The sequence below is a fragment of the Parasteatoda tepidariorum genome, chromosome 5 (assembly GCF_982258835.1).
Source record: "Parasteatoda tepidariorum strain Cologne lab strain chromosome 5, Ptep-v5.0, whole genome shotgun sequence".
Classification (NCBI taxonomy): Eukaryota; Metazoa; Arthropoda; class Arachnida; order Araneae; family Theridiidae; genus Parasteatoda; species Parasteatoda tepidariorum.
This window is the reverse complement of record NC_141759.1, coordinates 74,463,202-74,479,429: the sequence shown is the minus strand read 5'-3', so window position 1 is coordinate 74,479,429 and position 16,228 is coordinate 74,463,202. Positions and strand designations below refer to the sequence as shown.

Sequence of the window (16,228 nt, the reverse complement as noted above, 5' to 3'; positions counted from 1 at the left end):
AGAGAAAAGTTGCCAGGCTTCAAGTCAATTTTTGGATTTATAGCTTAATATAATGCAAATCAAACCTCGAACCTTCTCTAGGGTGGATTGTCACCAAGTTCTTGAAATCCTATGATCAATGATAGCGCATTTACTTTGTCAATGAGTTGTTATTGTCTACTGTTAAAATACTTGAAGTGGCTAAGTTAAAATGTGAATTTTTAAAAAAATTATTACGGATTCGTTACTTTCAGTCAAAAATATACAAGAAAATAATATTTTCACCTGAAGGACATTTTTTACTCTAAACAAAGTCATCAGTTTGTAAAATGCACAAGTGCTGGCGTAATTTTATTATTTTTATTGGATATATTTGCTTCTGTTCACAACCAGGAATGCCAGGTTTATTATTTGCAGAAATTCGTTTGAAATAGTTATTACTTTAGGAGACCCATTTCAGGATGATTGGATTGAAGTGGGCTTGAACTTTTGAACTGGAAAGACTGTGGCTTGAACTTTTCAATTATGAAGATGTTGTCGTAAACAACGTAGCTTTAAATCAGATTCAATTAATAAAGAATTTAATGTTAAAATACAAATTTTGCTGTAACCAGTAATTTTTTTTCTCTAATTTGTGCAAGTTGGCATTCATCTACTGCAAAAAAATATTTCTCAAAACTTGAAACTTTATAGAAGCTGATTGTTGTATTTTTTTATTTTACTTCTCTCGAAAATAAGTCCTAGTCCTAGTGTTATGATTTTATTGGGCACCTGGGCCGCGAAGCGACCCCTATCCCATCCATCTGGAATTTTAATACAGTTTTGTTTGAGCATTGAGGTAAGCAGGCAGTGGAGTTGTCTCCCAAAAATAAATTGGAAATGATTTAGTTTTACTATCAGTTTTTTAAAACTTTTTGTGGTAAGTTGTAGCATTTGTTATTCACCATGTATCCTAAAAAAACAAACAAACGCTACCGGAAGTCTTGAGGTCCTCTTCTGACGTCATAACATTAAAGTGACTATTTCTTTTTTTGACGCTCCAGATTTGTTTGTATATACTCGGAATACTTAGTTTTTCTTAATTTCATTTTTGTGAAAAAATGTGTTATCCATATTTTAAAATATCATATAAAGGTAAAAAAAAATACTTTGGGAAATTATCCTAAATTGATATGCAATTACTTAACAGCATATTTAATTGAGGTAATTACGTTTAACAATTAAGCGTGCCTTAACATAGTTTATAATGATCAACATATTCAATACGAAAGAAATATGCAAGTGTGTTTCGCAGCATGTTTAATAATGACAAATACATTCAACACAATTAAGTATATCTCAGCATATTCAATAATGATCAACATATTCAATAGGAACTGTAAAACACACAATATCATCCCCATTGTCATCTTTTAGTATAAATTTAGACAAGTAATCATAGTCTGGTGCAGTCACATTGACCGTATTCTTGTAAGTGTAGGATTGTCCATTCCTTAGTGGACATTTTATACTTTCATTCTTGCAAATGTCAGAATCAGAGTAGGGAATTGTCTCAGGATTTCCTTCCTCTTTTCCATCTTTCGTTCTGTACGCCTGGTATACACCAGTTACAGAATTGGAATCTACGTGAGATACAAATTCGAGTGTTATGGTATCCAGGGTGTTTTTGACAAGTTGACAAACGTCTTTTGTGTCCGGACATCTGGAGAGGGTGAGACTTGTAATCTCCCCTTTTGTTGGCTGGTCACAGTTTTTGTACCCAGTTGATGCGGCGTAGCTAATCATCAAAAGAAGAGTCAAACATGAGAGACACGGCATTTTCATCTACAATATAAAATGGAAACTATTAATTTTAACAATACTTTCTTAAAAGTCGACGGTGGCTCAAGGGATGGAGCGCTCGCCTCCCAATGAGGTGAACCGGGTTCGAATCCTGGTGATGGCTGGTTGATTCGAATTCCACACCCGGCTAGCACAGACCACAGTGCTGACGTAAAAATATCCTCAATGCTAGACGGATGTTGGGTTAGCGTCTCCTAGCTGTCAGGCTAACCATGGGAGGTTTTAGGGGTTTACCACTCGATGTAAAAATGACTCCTTCAAAAAGTCCTCCACGAAGACAAATTTCTCTCAATACTTTATCCAGGAGTTCCCTTGTCTTCTGGATTGGATTCAAAATTACAAGGCTACGGAGTAGAACATTGGTAGTCGTAAACTGAAAATTCGGTCGGCTGTTCAACGACGGTTATAAAATAAAATAATTTCTTAAAATAAAATTAAAAAAATAAGACTTATAATAAAAATATCAACAAAACAAAAATATGCGTTTGATACGCTAGTTCATGCATAGTATTAACTGAAGGGCGTGGTGCAATATAATGATCAGCTTCATTTTCAAATTGTCCAAAACATTGTTTTAATGAAAAACACTTCGATATCGCAGAATAGTGTGCTACAAGGTAATGGTAATTCTGATTCTTGTATGGTGCCTATCAGGAAACAATATAAAGGAACAGTTGGATGTAAAAACGTCACCCGTTGAAAAAAAAAGTTATACTGAGACTGTCCTATGTAAACTAAGATGATGGCATACAGGGTTGCTACGGCGGTGAAAAATCATAAGTGGTTGCTAAGGTTCCTCAAGGCTACTAAAAATATATAAATTAAGCCCTCCTTCAAGGCTGACAGTAAAATTAAAAAGAAAAAACTGGTATTATTAGCTATTAACTATTTCTTTATTAGCTATTTTTTCTGAAATGTAAAATAAGATATTACTGATGTTAATTATACGCTATTCATAACTATCTAAAAAGAAGACAGAGTATTTGTGCTGCGTAAACTAAAGAAAAAACAACGCGAATAAAGTACATAAATGGGCATACTATAGTTTTGGTTCTCTAAACAAGGTTCAATAAATTTGTTTAGAGAACCGAAGCTATAGTATATCAATTTCTGTACTTTATTTCTGTTTTATTCACATTATTTTTTTGCTTTAATCTATTCAACACTATTCACTTTTTCTTGGGTAATAAAAAAAAGCATTATGTTATAACTGTGAGGAAAAAAAATCTGGATAGTCACGTATAAGTTGGGATGAAATCATTTTCTCCCTGTTTTTGTTCATTTTAGACATGGTATCTATAAGCTTTCAGACCATCCTTCATATGAGCATTGCAAAATCATAACTGCATTTTTTCTTTCTTTATGTTTTGGCACCTATTATGCTTTTTTTTAAAATGAAACTTTTTTCGGTTGATACGAATGACCTAAATCATCGATACATTTTTTTAATCGATTTTACTACAATTTTTTTTTTAAAAAAAAGAAGGATCTTAACGTGGCAAAAATGTTCGTCCTCCGGAAAATTAAAAAAAAATCTGGTAATAAAATTAGTTCATATTTACTTTGTCTTCTGGGGAAGTAAAATAACCCTGACAGCCTAAGCTATTACTACAGTTCTAGAATACAAATAGGACTGTTTTTTATCTGTGAAAAGAAAATAGTGGTTTAATCCGTTCAAACGATTCAATCTGATATATTTAATAATTCATAATTTTATCCGGTTTATGTTACACTGAGTGAATTGTAACCACCTCCTAAATTGTACAGTTATGGTACAGTGCACCAATAAAATAAATAAATAAATAATTAAAAAAAAAAAAGCAGACCACCCTGGATAGTTTTTTTTTTTTCTGTCTAATGATCGGTAGGTAGGTAGGAACTTTATTTACATCGCACTAGAGCTGCACTCATCCCTCAATCTTAATGGTTCGAGGGGGTGACCTCAAATATGTTAATTAATTAGTGCAGACGATATTTTAAGTTACGAAATTAGACACAAAAACGCACTTTTTCTGAATGAACTTTTTTTCGGCGGATTCAGATTTTTGACATCCATAATGTAGGGGGTAGCCGCAATCTGGAAAATACGGTCCCCATAGATAAGTCAGGAGAGCGATTCAAAGTATGGACTTTATAATGTTAATTTTATTTTTTATGTAATTCGCCTTATTTCTAGAATTTTTAAACGAATTGAAATTTTTTTGTATATGATTATAAAAATCGTTTATCCAAAGATAATTTCCATGAAAAAAATTAATTTTAGTTAATATTTATTTTTTCATTATTTTATTTGCGAAATACGCAAAAAGTAAAATTAACATTAACATGCGTCCAAACGTCGGATCGCTCTCCTGACCAAACTATGAGAACCAAATTTCTCAGATTGCTATTGTCCCCCTATATTTTTGGGGTCAGAAATCTGAATCCGTCGGAAAAAAATTATTTATTTGATTCAGAGAAAGTGCGTTTTTGTGTCTGATTTCTTAACTCAAAATATCGCCTGAGCTAATTAATTAGCATATTTGAAGTAAACTCCTCGAACCATTAAGATTGAGTCCTAGAACGTGAAGATCCAATCGTTAAACCAAAAGTTATTCCGGGTGATCTGTTTTTTTTTTTTTTTTTTTTTTTTGACGCTCTGTATAATACAAAAAGTATAAGTATTAGGGCAAATATTTAAAATATTAAGTTGCAAATAAATATTGTTATTTTATAGATGTTATTTATAAAATAACAAAAACGCATTCTATATCCAACGAATCTTCCTTGAGTATATGGTGTAATTAAAATTATCATAATCTGTTATGATTCTTGTTCTAATTTTTTCTTGCCTGTAGGAACCAGAAGTTAATAGATAGAAATTGAAAATCGATTCTTCGAAATACTTTTCCGTTTTTTCCAGCAATAAACCAAGTTTTGGCGACTTCCATGTTTATTTCGGCAGATTTTGATATATCGCTTTTGTCTTCGCTTAAATATTAATTTTCGACTCCTGAAAGGTATACTTTTTAGCGTAATTTTTGGCAAGGATTCCGTAATCATCTAACATAATTGTCACTTTACGGTCATTTTTCCTTTAAAAAAAATCAAATAATTGATTAAAATTAAATAAAATAAGTCAGTGGGATACTATAACATCACTACTAGACAACGGGGCAAGAGTTAAAGATCCTATGTTAAGGGTTAAAAAACATGGTTTTGAAAAACGCGATTGGAATTGACTTGTAGTCTTAAACACCGTTCATCATTGAAAGATGCCGCTTTTTAGATTTCGAAAATTCACAATTAACAATAATTAATAGTTAACAAAAAAATCGGTTTTCAAAAAGGACCCTGAAAACTTCAGGAAGCAAAGAAGTTTTTGGGTTTTAAGAAGAAGATTAAAATAGAAAGTGCATAAATTATCCATTGATATAAAAAATATTCTTACTTCTGAAGAAGCTTTGATCTTGCCTAAAAGAGACTTACTTTTCAGGAATAAATACTGAATCGTGTAACAGATAATGTGTTAACATTAATGCATAAATGTTCCTTTTGCAAGTCACGTTGTAGAATTAGTTTTGAATGTGTAATAATGTCTGCGTCGCGTTTTGCTGTGTCATATTGGGTGACTGACATCTTTCTTTTTAACGAATATGTCTGTCTTGTGTTTTGTTATTTAGGTCTGAATAATAAATACACTAAGCATGCAAATTATTTACTTTTTTTTATAAGTATTGGCCACGTAGTTTGCATTATTAGTTCTCATCTGAAATAATTACACAAGGTAGCAAATTTTTCGTGACATACATAAAAGTTCTTGATTTTAAATTCGGGTGGGGAGAATTTAAATTTGAAATTTGTTTTGTTAGGAAAGCTAGGGATTTTTTTAAAATCGGAATTTACAAGTTTGTAAAGATTTATGTACATATACACTTGTCTGCTTCTTCGAAAATAAAGACCACGTATTGCACCTTAAACTGATATGTATTATGGCCCACTTCACACACTAACTACGTAGCGGAGAAGTGAAGACACTTTTTACTATTCACACGAGTGAATTTTATTTTATTTTATAACAGGCAGCGTTGAACTAACTACGTAGCGGAGAAGTGAAGACATTTTAGTATTCACACGAGTGAATTTTATTTTATTTTATAACAGGCAGCGTTGAACACATGATCCAATTCTGAGTTTACGACTATCGATGTACAACTCTGTAGCCTTAAAATTTAAAACCCAATCACAAAGACAAGGTAACTCCTGGATCAAACTATCATTAGGACAAACTTGCATACATGGAGGATTTTTTGATGGAACTAACCAACATTTGCTTTACATGTCGAGGAAAACATCCCACGCTTAGGCCAACGTCAAGGAGACTCTAACTGGTGATCCGTCTATCACAGCAACTATTTTACGTCAACACTGCGGTCAGTGCTAGCCGGAAGCAGAATTCGCATCAAACAGTTATCTCTGGGAGTCGAACCTTGGTCACCTCTTTGGGAGGCGAACACTCTATGCCATGAATCACCACGGTTCTCTCAAGTGAGACTTTCTTTTAAAAAATGTTCTGGTTAGGAATACATTGGTAGACGGAAAAAAGGGTCCCGGTAAAAAAGGTACCTCCATAGGGAAAATCTGTAGAGATATTTCCCCTCTCGCTTTCAGGGCAGCATGAATGCTCCTCGCTGTTTCAATGAATATTCTTTTTATCTGTAATAATTCAGATTAGATCATTGAGGTAAGGAGAAGGGTAAGGGGGGGGACTTATGGGCTGGTTGTATTACGCTTTTGTTTTAAAATTTTATTTCATTTATTTATTCTTCTTTGATTATTTTTTAAAGCGGGAAGATACTATTTAAATTTTTCAATAATGTTTTACTTTATTTTTGTAATTTTTTTTAGTGAAAAATGTGTTATTTTCTATTTTAAATTACATTTTGTGAAGAAGTTGCTAATGTGAGGCTTAAAGTAGCCAATCGGGGAAGTTGGGAGGATTTATGTGTTGGAAGTTTATTCGTGATTGGAGGTGAAAGTATTGGTCCTTTTTAATTAGTTGAAAACGCACGACACGAAAAAAAAAAAAAATAAGCCATGCACGGAACATCAAAAAGCGCTTCAATCTAATCTTCTCATTTCAAATATTTTCCCTTACAGAATTTTCCCTACTCAGGTACCTTTATTTACCGGGACCTTTTTTTCCAGGCACCTTTTTTTCCGGGACTTTTTTTCCGGTACCTTTTTTTCCTAGAATACATTAACAAATTTTATAAAAACTATAGCTTGTAGAATGAAAACGATTGCAGATTTGATCACAGGCGCTAAAGTATTGAAGATCTGTTAAAAAATCTCATGCAACAGGTGAAGCAATTTGCTTCCTAGTGTTATCCCTCCATAATTTTTTTTAAAAATATTATTTTAAACTGAATGAGATTGTTCAACGGTACGTTAAAATATCAGCGGTGGTCCTTTATTAGTCCGCGAAGGCTATTGAGGCATGTAATGTTTCATTTTTGCCTCATATTTTGTTGAGTCACACACATTGTTGAGTGGTTTGACACGGAGAGAGGGTTTTTGCCGGTAATGGCGTATCGAAAGCACTTCAGAGTGGCAAAAACTGAAGGGGTCATTTTCTTGAAAATTTTGCCGTCTGAATGATACGTCATTTAAAGAGCTAAACTTTAAAAAATAAAAAATAAAAATCGAATTTTATGTTTCGTGTTTCTTTTATGTTATGAAAAGAAAAGGAGCAGTATAAAGATGTGACGAGCTTGGTGGAAGAAGCATGTAAGTGACATTTTCAGTGGTACTTAATCATCAGGGAAATCATCAGAGGTACTTAATCATCTGGGTATTGAGGTGACACAAAGTGGTCATCTCAATATATAATTGTTTTTTATTTCATTTTAATTTTGACATAAATAATTCACATTAATTTTGCGCGTGCTTGCATTATTTTATTATTTCAAATGAAGCAGTGACAAATAAAATAAGGCAAGGACTTATTAACCTCGCCTTTCTAATGAATCTGTATTTATTTCATTGGACAGTTGACCCATTTCTGAGTTTACAACTATCAATGTACATCTCCGTAGCCTTGTAATTTTAAATCCAACCCAGAAAACAAAGGAATTCCTGGATCAAGCATTTGAACAAACTAGCTTTAGCAAAGACTTTCGTGATTTTTCTCTTCATGTGAAGAAACCACATTTGCTTTACATGGGGTGGAAAACCACGAAAACTTCCTTAGCCCAAAGGCAATGGGATTTTAACCCAGGATCCGTCTATCACTGATGATATGTTACGTCAGTACTGTGGTCGTTGAAAGCCGGTAGCAGAATTTGTATCAACCAATCACCATTGGGATTCGAACCTGGGTCAACTTATTTTGGGAGGCAAACGCTCGATTTCTGAAGCCACTGCGGCTCTAAAGAATTTTTAAGGAAATAGTTCTATGTCACTATTTTTTTTGATCGGTAATAGCCACCCTTTATTATAGTCACTCTGAATATTTCACATGCCTGGTTCATCAACTTAGCTCTTCATTTAAACGTAAGTAAACTTTAGAGTAAGATAAGATTAATTTCAGAGTTGTTGTTGTTGTTCTTGTTCATTTACGTCGCACTAGAGCTGCGCAATGGGCTATTGGCGACGGTCTGGGAAACATCCCTGAGGATGATCCGAAGACATGCCATCACAATTTTGATCCTCTGCGGAGGGGATGGCACCCCCGCTTCGGTAGTCCGACGACCTGCACGCGAAGTCGAGCACTTTACGGTAGAACAGTTTAACGAGGACCAATACCGCACACCCTCGGTCCCTACGCAGACTGATCCAAGTGGTCACCCACCCGCGCATTGACCGCAGCCAGTGATGCTTGACTTCGGTGATCTGCTGGGAACCGTGTCTTAACGATCAGTCCACTGCGGGACAATTTCAGAGTTAGTATAGTCCTTATAAAATTTAAAAAAGTTATGTTAATATTCTAATAAAGAAGTTTCCAATTAGTAATTTTCATTTGGAAATATTAAGCTTAGAGGTGAATGCTAACTTATTAAAATACATTTTATTTTCTTAATTTAGCTATCAATTTTTAAAAATTTTATATTCTTTTCCGTAAGCACTCTGAGTTCGTATAACTTAAATAAAAATATTACAATTTCAATAAAGATAGGATACAGTGATGCAAATTAGGAAATCCTCTATTATCGACTGTGACTGATTTACTCTGAAAATAATAGATAATGATCTAGGACACGATTACTTTATGTGCTTTCATATCTTAACTAAAATTCTTTTTAACTGGATGATAATATCCTTGTTGAACTTTGTACAGCATAACTACTTTACATTTATCACATGATTAAAAATAGCTTTACTCAATATTTCATTAACTAAGCATTATTTTTGAAGACGCAATTTTGATAAGGGGAGACGGTATAGGGTGTATACCAATAATACTAAAACATACTTTTTTCGATGTACTTTTTCTCAGCATCTAAATAAGGTATTGCTTCAGTTTTTTTTTTCACGGAATATTTACATAAACAAGTTTACACTGTAATAACCGTTAATACATATCTTCGGCAGATTCTTTTTAAAATTATTCACAAGAAACTTTTAATTTTTCAAAAAGTTTTTTTTTTGAGCAAAAATCTTTCATAACTCAAAAAGTATTCCTGTTAACGCTAAGACATTATCACAGCATATAACTGATATAATCTCAAACATCCCCTCCCCTCCAAAAAAAAAAATTTCAAAGTGATATCATAAGTAGTTTCTTTAAGGAAAAAAAGAACATAAAAAAAGGCCAGTTTTAGAATTGTTGATATATGCCATACCGACTTCTCTTAAGGCTAAATATATAATGATTTTCGTGAAATAGATTTACTTTTAATGTGTATCTTAATATGCTGTATCGTTATTCAATAATAATGAATAAGTTGATTTGACAAAAATTGAGAAAACAGCTAAGTTTGATAAAATTTCGTAATTTTTTAGTGCAATAAAATTATTATGCATATTACTGTTACAATAGAATTACATTCATGTTAAAAATTTTCAGCTTTTCGCGTCAAAGTAGCCCAGTGATTAGCGAATCGGACTCCGGTCCGGAAAGACTGAGGTTCGATCCTCGACTCCGTTAAGACCTACTGAATACATTCAATATATTATATATCGTTTATATTATATCGATATATTATATATATGGTACATTCGATTCTCTCGTAAAATCTATGGAATCCTGTAGTCGATCACTGAATAGTACCATGGGTCCATGGATATGGTTTCTTTCAAGTGCTTCTGCAGACAATCAAAATTGTGATGCTCGTCCTCTGATCAACCTCAAGGATGTTTTCCAGACCAATATTATTCTAGTGCCAGTTATACAGTTCTAGTGCCACGTAAATAAAATACTTACCTACCTATCGTCGGATTTTTTTGAAATATACTTGTCCGTGATATAAATCGAGAGTCCCGCAGTGGACTGATCGTTAAGACACGGCTCCCAGCAGATCACTGAAGTCAAGTATCACTGGCTATGGTCAGTGTGCGGGTGGGTGACCACTTGGATCAGTCTGCGTAGGGACCGAGGGTGTGCGGTATTGGTCCTCGTTAAACTGTGCTACCGTAAAGTGCTCGACTTCGCGTGCAGGTCGTCGGGCTACCGAAGCGGGGGTGCCATCCCCTCTGTGGAGGATCAAAATTGTGATGGCATGTCTTCGGATCATCCTCAGGGATGTTTCCCAGACCGTCACCAATAGCCCATTGTGCAGCTCTAGTGCGACGTAAATGAACAAACGAAACATATAAATCGAGCATGCTATCAGCGAGCCTCACGCTATTTTTGTTTATCTTGTAGAGTTGCACTTTCGTAATCTGGCAACTTCTATTTTCTTGTATATTTTGAGTCTATTTTTTCTAATTGTTCTTTTCTTTTTATTTCTAAGTTCATATTAAATACCATTTAAAATAGCTGTCGCTTTTATTTTGCTAATATTTACAACAGTCCGCAGGGGACTGATCGTGAAGAAACTGTTCCCAATAGAACACCGAAGTCGAGCATCACTGGCTAAAGTCAGTAAGCGGATGGGTGACCTCTTTGACCAGTCTGCGTATAGGGACCGAGGGTACGCTGAATCGGTCCTCGTTTAAGTGTTCTGCTGTAAAGTGCTCGACTTCGCGCGCAAGTCGTCTTGCTACTAAAGCAGGGGAGCAGTCCTTTCTGCAGAGGAGCAAAATTGCGATGACATGTCTTCAATTCATCCTCCAGGGATGTTTCCAAGACCAGTGTTTCCCAAAGTGTGGTACGCGTACCCCCAGGGATACGGGAACAGTGTAGCAGTTGCTACTAAAACAGGGGAGCAGTCCTCTCTGCAAAGGAGCAAAATTGCGATGGCATGTCTTCAATTCATCCTCCAGGGATGTTTCCAAGACCAGAGTTTCCCAAAGTGTGGAACGCGTACCCCCAGGGATACGGGAACAGTGTAGCGGGGGTACGCGTTCTTATGCGGAATATCTTGCAACAAATGAAAATTTCAAAAAATTTCATTTAAAAACAAAGCTAGCCATGAAAATTTACGATTGTGTACTTTTCTATTGACTATTTTTTGCAGAGTTAACAGTTAATAATTAGTGGTGTCAACAGCCAGTTGTGATTTTTAACTTTTGTGCATTTTTTTAGTAAAAAATACATTCCTTTTTTTTTATTAGAGGTACACAGTGTTACCTTTTTTTTATTAGAAGTACACAGTGTTACGAAAAATTTAGAAAGGGTACACAAAATTCATAAGTTTGGGAAATACTGTCCTAAACCATCACCAATAGCCCATTGTGCAGCTCTAGTGCGACGTACCTAAAGTACCTACCTACTTATGCATTAAATACAGAACAAGAACCTTGCATAATAAAGAACTTTTATTATTGATACTTTTTTTTGTATTTTTATATCCAAGAACAACGACATGAAGCGAAAAATATTTCATCTTATTTTAAAATTAAATGTCGAAAATTAAATGAAAATTAATAATTGCATAAACCAGGCGGTAAAGGAAAATTTTGATTCGTCATAATTTCTTTTTAATCAATGCATTAATATAATAGAATGACGTCACTGAGGTAAGAGATTAATATCTTTATTACTTCTACGTGAATAATCTTTCAATGATCTATTCTCGAGGTCAAGATTAACGTAATTTCTATACCTTAATGATCGCCTTAAATACACAGTTTAACCGCTTCCCTGGTTGTCCCATTCTCCAGGTACGAATAATTTTCACGAGTATCGTAATTATTTAATGCTGCACATACATATGCATGCTTATAGACTAGACTTGAAAATTTAAATTTTCGGACAGTAACCAGCGGCCGGTAGACTCTAATGACTAGTAGATTTTTTCCTCAAACTTAATGAGTCGGTGACCGATACCGATAGGTCCTTTTTCATTTAATAGCCACTTTTTGTGAAATGTATTTAATAAATACATTATAACTTCGAAATATGTGCATTGTTAAAGAATTATCCTTCCACATAATTCTTCCCATCACAAATTGATAGATTTTAAAAGGTTAATTATTTTTTATATTTTTAACAGCAGACACTTAATTTATCGTTCTTCGTCATAGAAGGTGCTGGAAGAGCTGCTCATTTTGCGTTGCCTGGTGACATGTAGGACCACCTTTAGCCCTCAAAACTGCTAGCACCCGCAGTGGCATTGATACCATAAGGTGCTGATAGGTAGTCTGAGGTATCTGGTACCAAGCGCTCACTCCAGCAATTCCCTCACATAGCGAGGAGGTAGCGTGGTAGCACGAATTTGATTTTCTAAGTAGGACCGCAAATGCTCTATTGGATTAAGGTCAGGTGAATTTGGGGGCCAAGACATGACTTGAAAGTCACTGGAATGTTCCTCGACGATTCGACCCTTATGACTTGGTGCATTATCCCGTTGGTAAACACCATCCCCCGCAGGAAAAACTGTTGCCATGAATGGGTGAACCTGGTCTGTAAATATGTTCAAGTAGCTTACAGACTTCTGAGATTGTCCTATGAGGATTATGGGTCCTAATGTGTCCCATGAAAACATTGTTCCTGGGCGAGAAACCTTGAAAACCTGAGTGAGCACATTGTTATAGATGGAGAGTGGTCATAATGTAATGGCTCTTCGGTGTATATATATACGTTTATATACATAATAAATTATTATGACCTCTCTCTCGATACACTGTTAGACTACCTTTAGCCCCGTAACATTTCTTTAGCCATGTTATGACTTGCTTCATTCTGAGCAATTTGACACCAATTATAAAATATAATAATATTCAAAAATCTTCCAAATGTTACAGCAAAAATACTGTAAGCCACTGTCTGAAATCAGAACATAACACATCCATTTTCTGAACTGGAATCGTCAGCAAACTCAAGAATCATGTCTAATTTATTCACCGTTTCGTCTGGAAATCTGTTTTTCTTAATTTAAACTTTTTCGCCTTGCTCGTAAGATTTCTCGACTTCTAATTATTTTATTAAGCTTGAACTTTGTAATTTATTTGAATATAGCATATTGCTTGAATTCATTCTAGCATTTGAATATCGGTAAATATTTTACATTTTTTTTTAAATTCAAAATAAAGAAAAATAAAAATCCATTATTTAAAAAATATTTTTTTATTTAATTTTAAAAATGTTTTTTTTTTGTTGACATTTTTTTGAGTTAGTATTGTTTTAAAAAAGAGCATGTTTGACTGCCAATGACAAGTTATTTAAAGCCATTAACATGATTCTTGTGACTTTTATCACACACACAAAACGTCACAGTATCAGTTTTTAATTCAGTTATTAAAGTTCTTTAAAATGTTATAAAAAATTATTTGTATTCAAATAATGTTTGCGCTTATGTTAAACTTCTGTAAAAAAATTTAGAATCTTAAGTTAATTTTTAGGTAAGTTATAGAAAGTCAGAAAAAAGTTGTACATCTTGCTTTCTTAATGAAATCAAAACCATCTAGATGACTTGAATGATTTTGTGATTGAATTTGAGAATTCTTTTTTCTGATTTAGCTTAATTTACGCAAAACCAATTTTTTTTTCTCGCCTGGCTTAGTTTAAAGTATCTATGCTTAATGAGAATTATGCGTCAAAAAACTTGATTTGGATAATTTAACTTATGCCTGATAGTTCAAGTATACAGGTTAATTACCAGGTACCGTATTTTTAAGATATTTCACGATATTTGTACCTGGAAATTGATTTCTAAATAAATTATGGTATAATTGCTTGTTAAATGACATGAAAATCTTTTAAGGGTTCAAGGGCTAAAAATATTCCAAAATGATTTTTTTATAATTATAAAATAATAAAATAAAAAATTGAAAACTCAGTGCAAACTCCAGACAAGTACCTGCGCCTGTTTTTTTCACCACTGAAATTTCCTTATAATTTCAGGCTTCTGACTTGCAGAGAAACTCAAAACTTTATTTTACGATTGGAAATTTTTGACAGCAGTCTATGCTAGTTCCTTTATTTTTTATTTTTATAACCATTGTTGAACAGCCGACCCAATTTTTTTGGGCAACTCCGTAACTTTGAAGCCAATCCAGGAGACAATGGAACTCCTGGATCAAGTTTTGAGAGAAATTTACCTTCGTGGGGGACTTTTTGATGGAACTAATCCGTATTTGCGTTATATGAAGAGAAAAATCACGAAAACCTTCCACGGTTAGACTGATGGCAGGAAGAATCTAACCCCTGATCCGTCTACCACTGAGGATATTTAACGTTAGCACTGTGGTCGGTGCAAGCCGGATGCGGTATTCGAATCGACCAGATACTTGTTGTTTGGGAGTTTTGGAGAAAAATAATTTTTTCGAAAAATATGACGCATATTCCTACTTTGGAAACTATTTTCGAATGAATTCCGTGGAGCAAAATTCGTATAAAATTTTGCCAGTTAACCATATGATTTTTTCACCTGACTCTTGATTTTGAGCGCATTGTACGAAATTCTCCTTTAAATATTTCTTGGCAAATAAGGGCATTTTAAAAAAAAAAATATCCGTATTTTTATATGAAGAATAATTTTTCCACACATTCCACGCACGGCAGAATGTTAACTATTTAGTTTACATTCTGCCGTTTCAAAAAGACTCTTTCAAAAATTAAACTCGAAAGTCGGTGAAAAAGCATCTCTACATTATTATGCTAATTCCATCTTAGAAGAATTAACTCTATCTTTGAAATTAAATGCGGTTTTAGAAACTCTATAATGAACAAAAACAGCAGCATAATCTCTCAAAAATTAAAATTTTACGGGCATCAAAACTAGGCATTCAAGTTACAGATACAAATTTAATCACCATATCTTACATAGATAAATTATATCACTTAACCCTTTGCACTCCGTGTTACCGAGTAAAAAACGGACACATACAATAAAACTTTACAAGACAAATTTATATAGTTTGCACTTTTACCATATACATAACTTCAAAATATAGTGGTCACTGTTGAGACTTCCTGTTAACAGATGGCGTTAACTCCCTGGTGAGAAGCTTTTAAAGAATAAGTTTTAAAGAAAGGTTTGAGAGCGTTTTTCGTTTATAACACGTGATACTTGTTATCAATAAAATATTGATAATCAAGTGTGTTGTATTCATAGTATAATTATTTTAGAGTTTCTTCTTGTAACACGAAATATTATAAACAAAACACGTTCTCAAAACAAGAGTGAAATTTTTTCTTTAAAAGCTTCTCAACAGGGAGCTAACGCCATCTATTAACATGAAGACTCAACAGTCACTAAACATGGCGATGTAAAAACTTTAACATTTAGAGTAGTTGGTAATTTAAAAGTGATTGTGCCTTAGAGGCACTCTTGGGGTAATAAGAGTTAAAAACGCATTTCGTTCTAAAAAAAAAAAAAAGTGTAAACAGTGATCGAAACCAGCTTCGTATTGAAAATTATGAAAGTGGACAGGAAAGATTTGTTGTTGTTGTTAATTTACGTCGCACTAGAGCTGCACAATGGGCTATTGGCGACGGTCTGGGAAACATCCCGGAGGATGATCCGAAGACATGCCATCACAATTTTGATCCTCTGCGGAGGGGATGGTACCCCCGCTTTGGTAGCCCGACGACCTGCGCGCGAAGTCGAGCACTTTACGGTAGCACAGTTTAACGAGAACCAATACCACACACCCTCGGTCCCTACGCAGACTGATCCAAGTGGTCACCCACCCGCACACTGACCGCAGCCAGCGATGCTTGACCGTGTCTTAAGGATCAGTCCACTGCGGGACGGACAGGAAAGAATCGCATTCGCTTATTTTATGAACAAAATTTCTTTGTTAACAAAACGGCTTTTTAATTTGCACAATTTGTATAAAGAGCAGAATCTGCGACCTGTTATATTTATAAAATAATGTT

General features: G+C 34.2%; 1 protein-coding gene across 2 annotated transcripts in view; it reads right to left on the bottom strand.

Moving 5' to 3' along the window:
- Positions 1–1,267: 1,267 nt before the first annotated feature.
- The window catches only part of LOC107437544 (NPC intracellular cholesterol transporter 2 homolog a), a 21,017-nt gene continuing 6,056 nt past the window's right edge, over positions 1,268–16,228 (bottom strand). The window contains exons 1-2 of one of the 2 annotated variants that reach the window (XM_087164230.1): positions 5,252–5,387; positions 1,268–1,803 (exon numbers count right to left, since the gene is read on the bottom strand). In XM_087164230.1, coding sequence (XP_087020356.1) covers positions 1,327–1,803 — 477 coding nt within the window. In that variant the 5' untranslated portion in view covers positions 5,252–5,387 and the 3' untranslated portion in view covers positions 1,268–1,326. Of the gene's footprint in view, positions 1,804–5,251; positions 5,388–16,228 lie in introns of those variants that run through there. The other variant, XM_071185182.2, reaches the window with a different exon arrangement.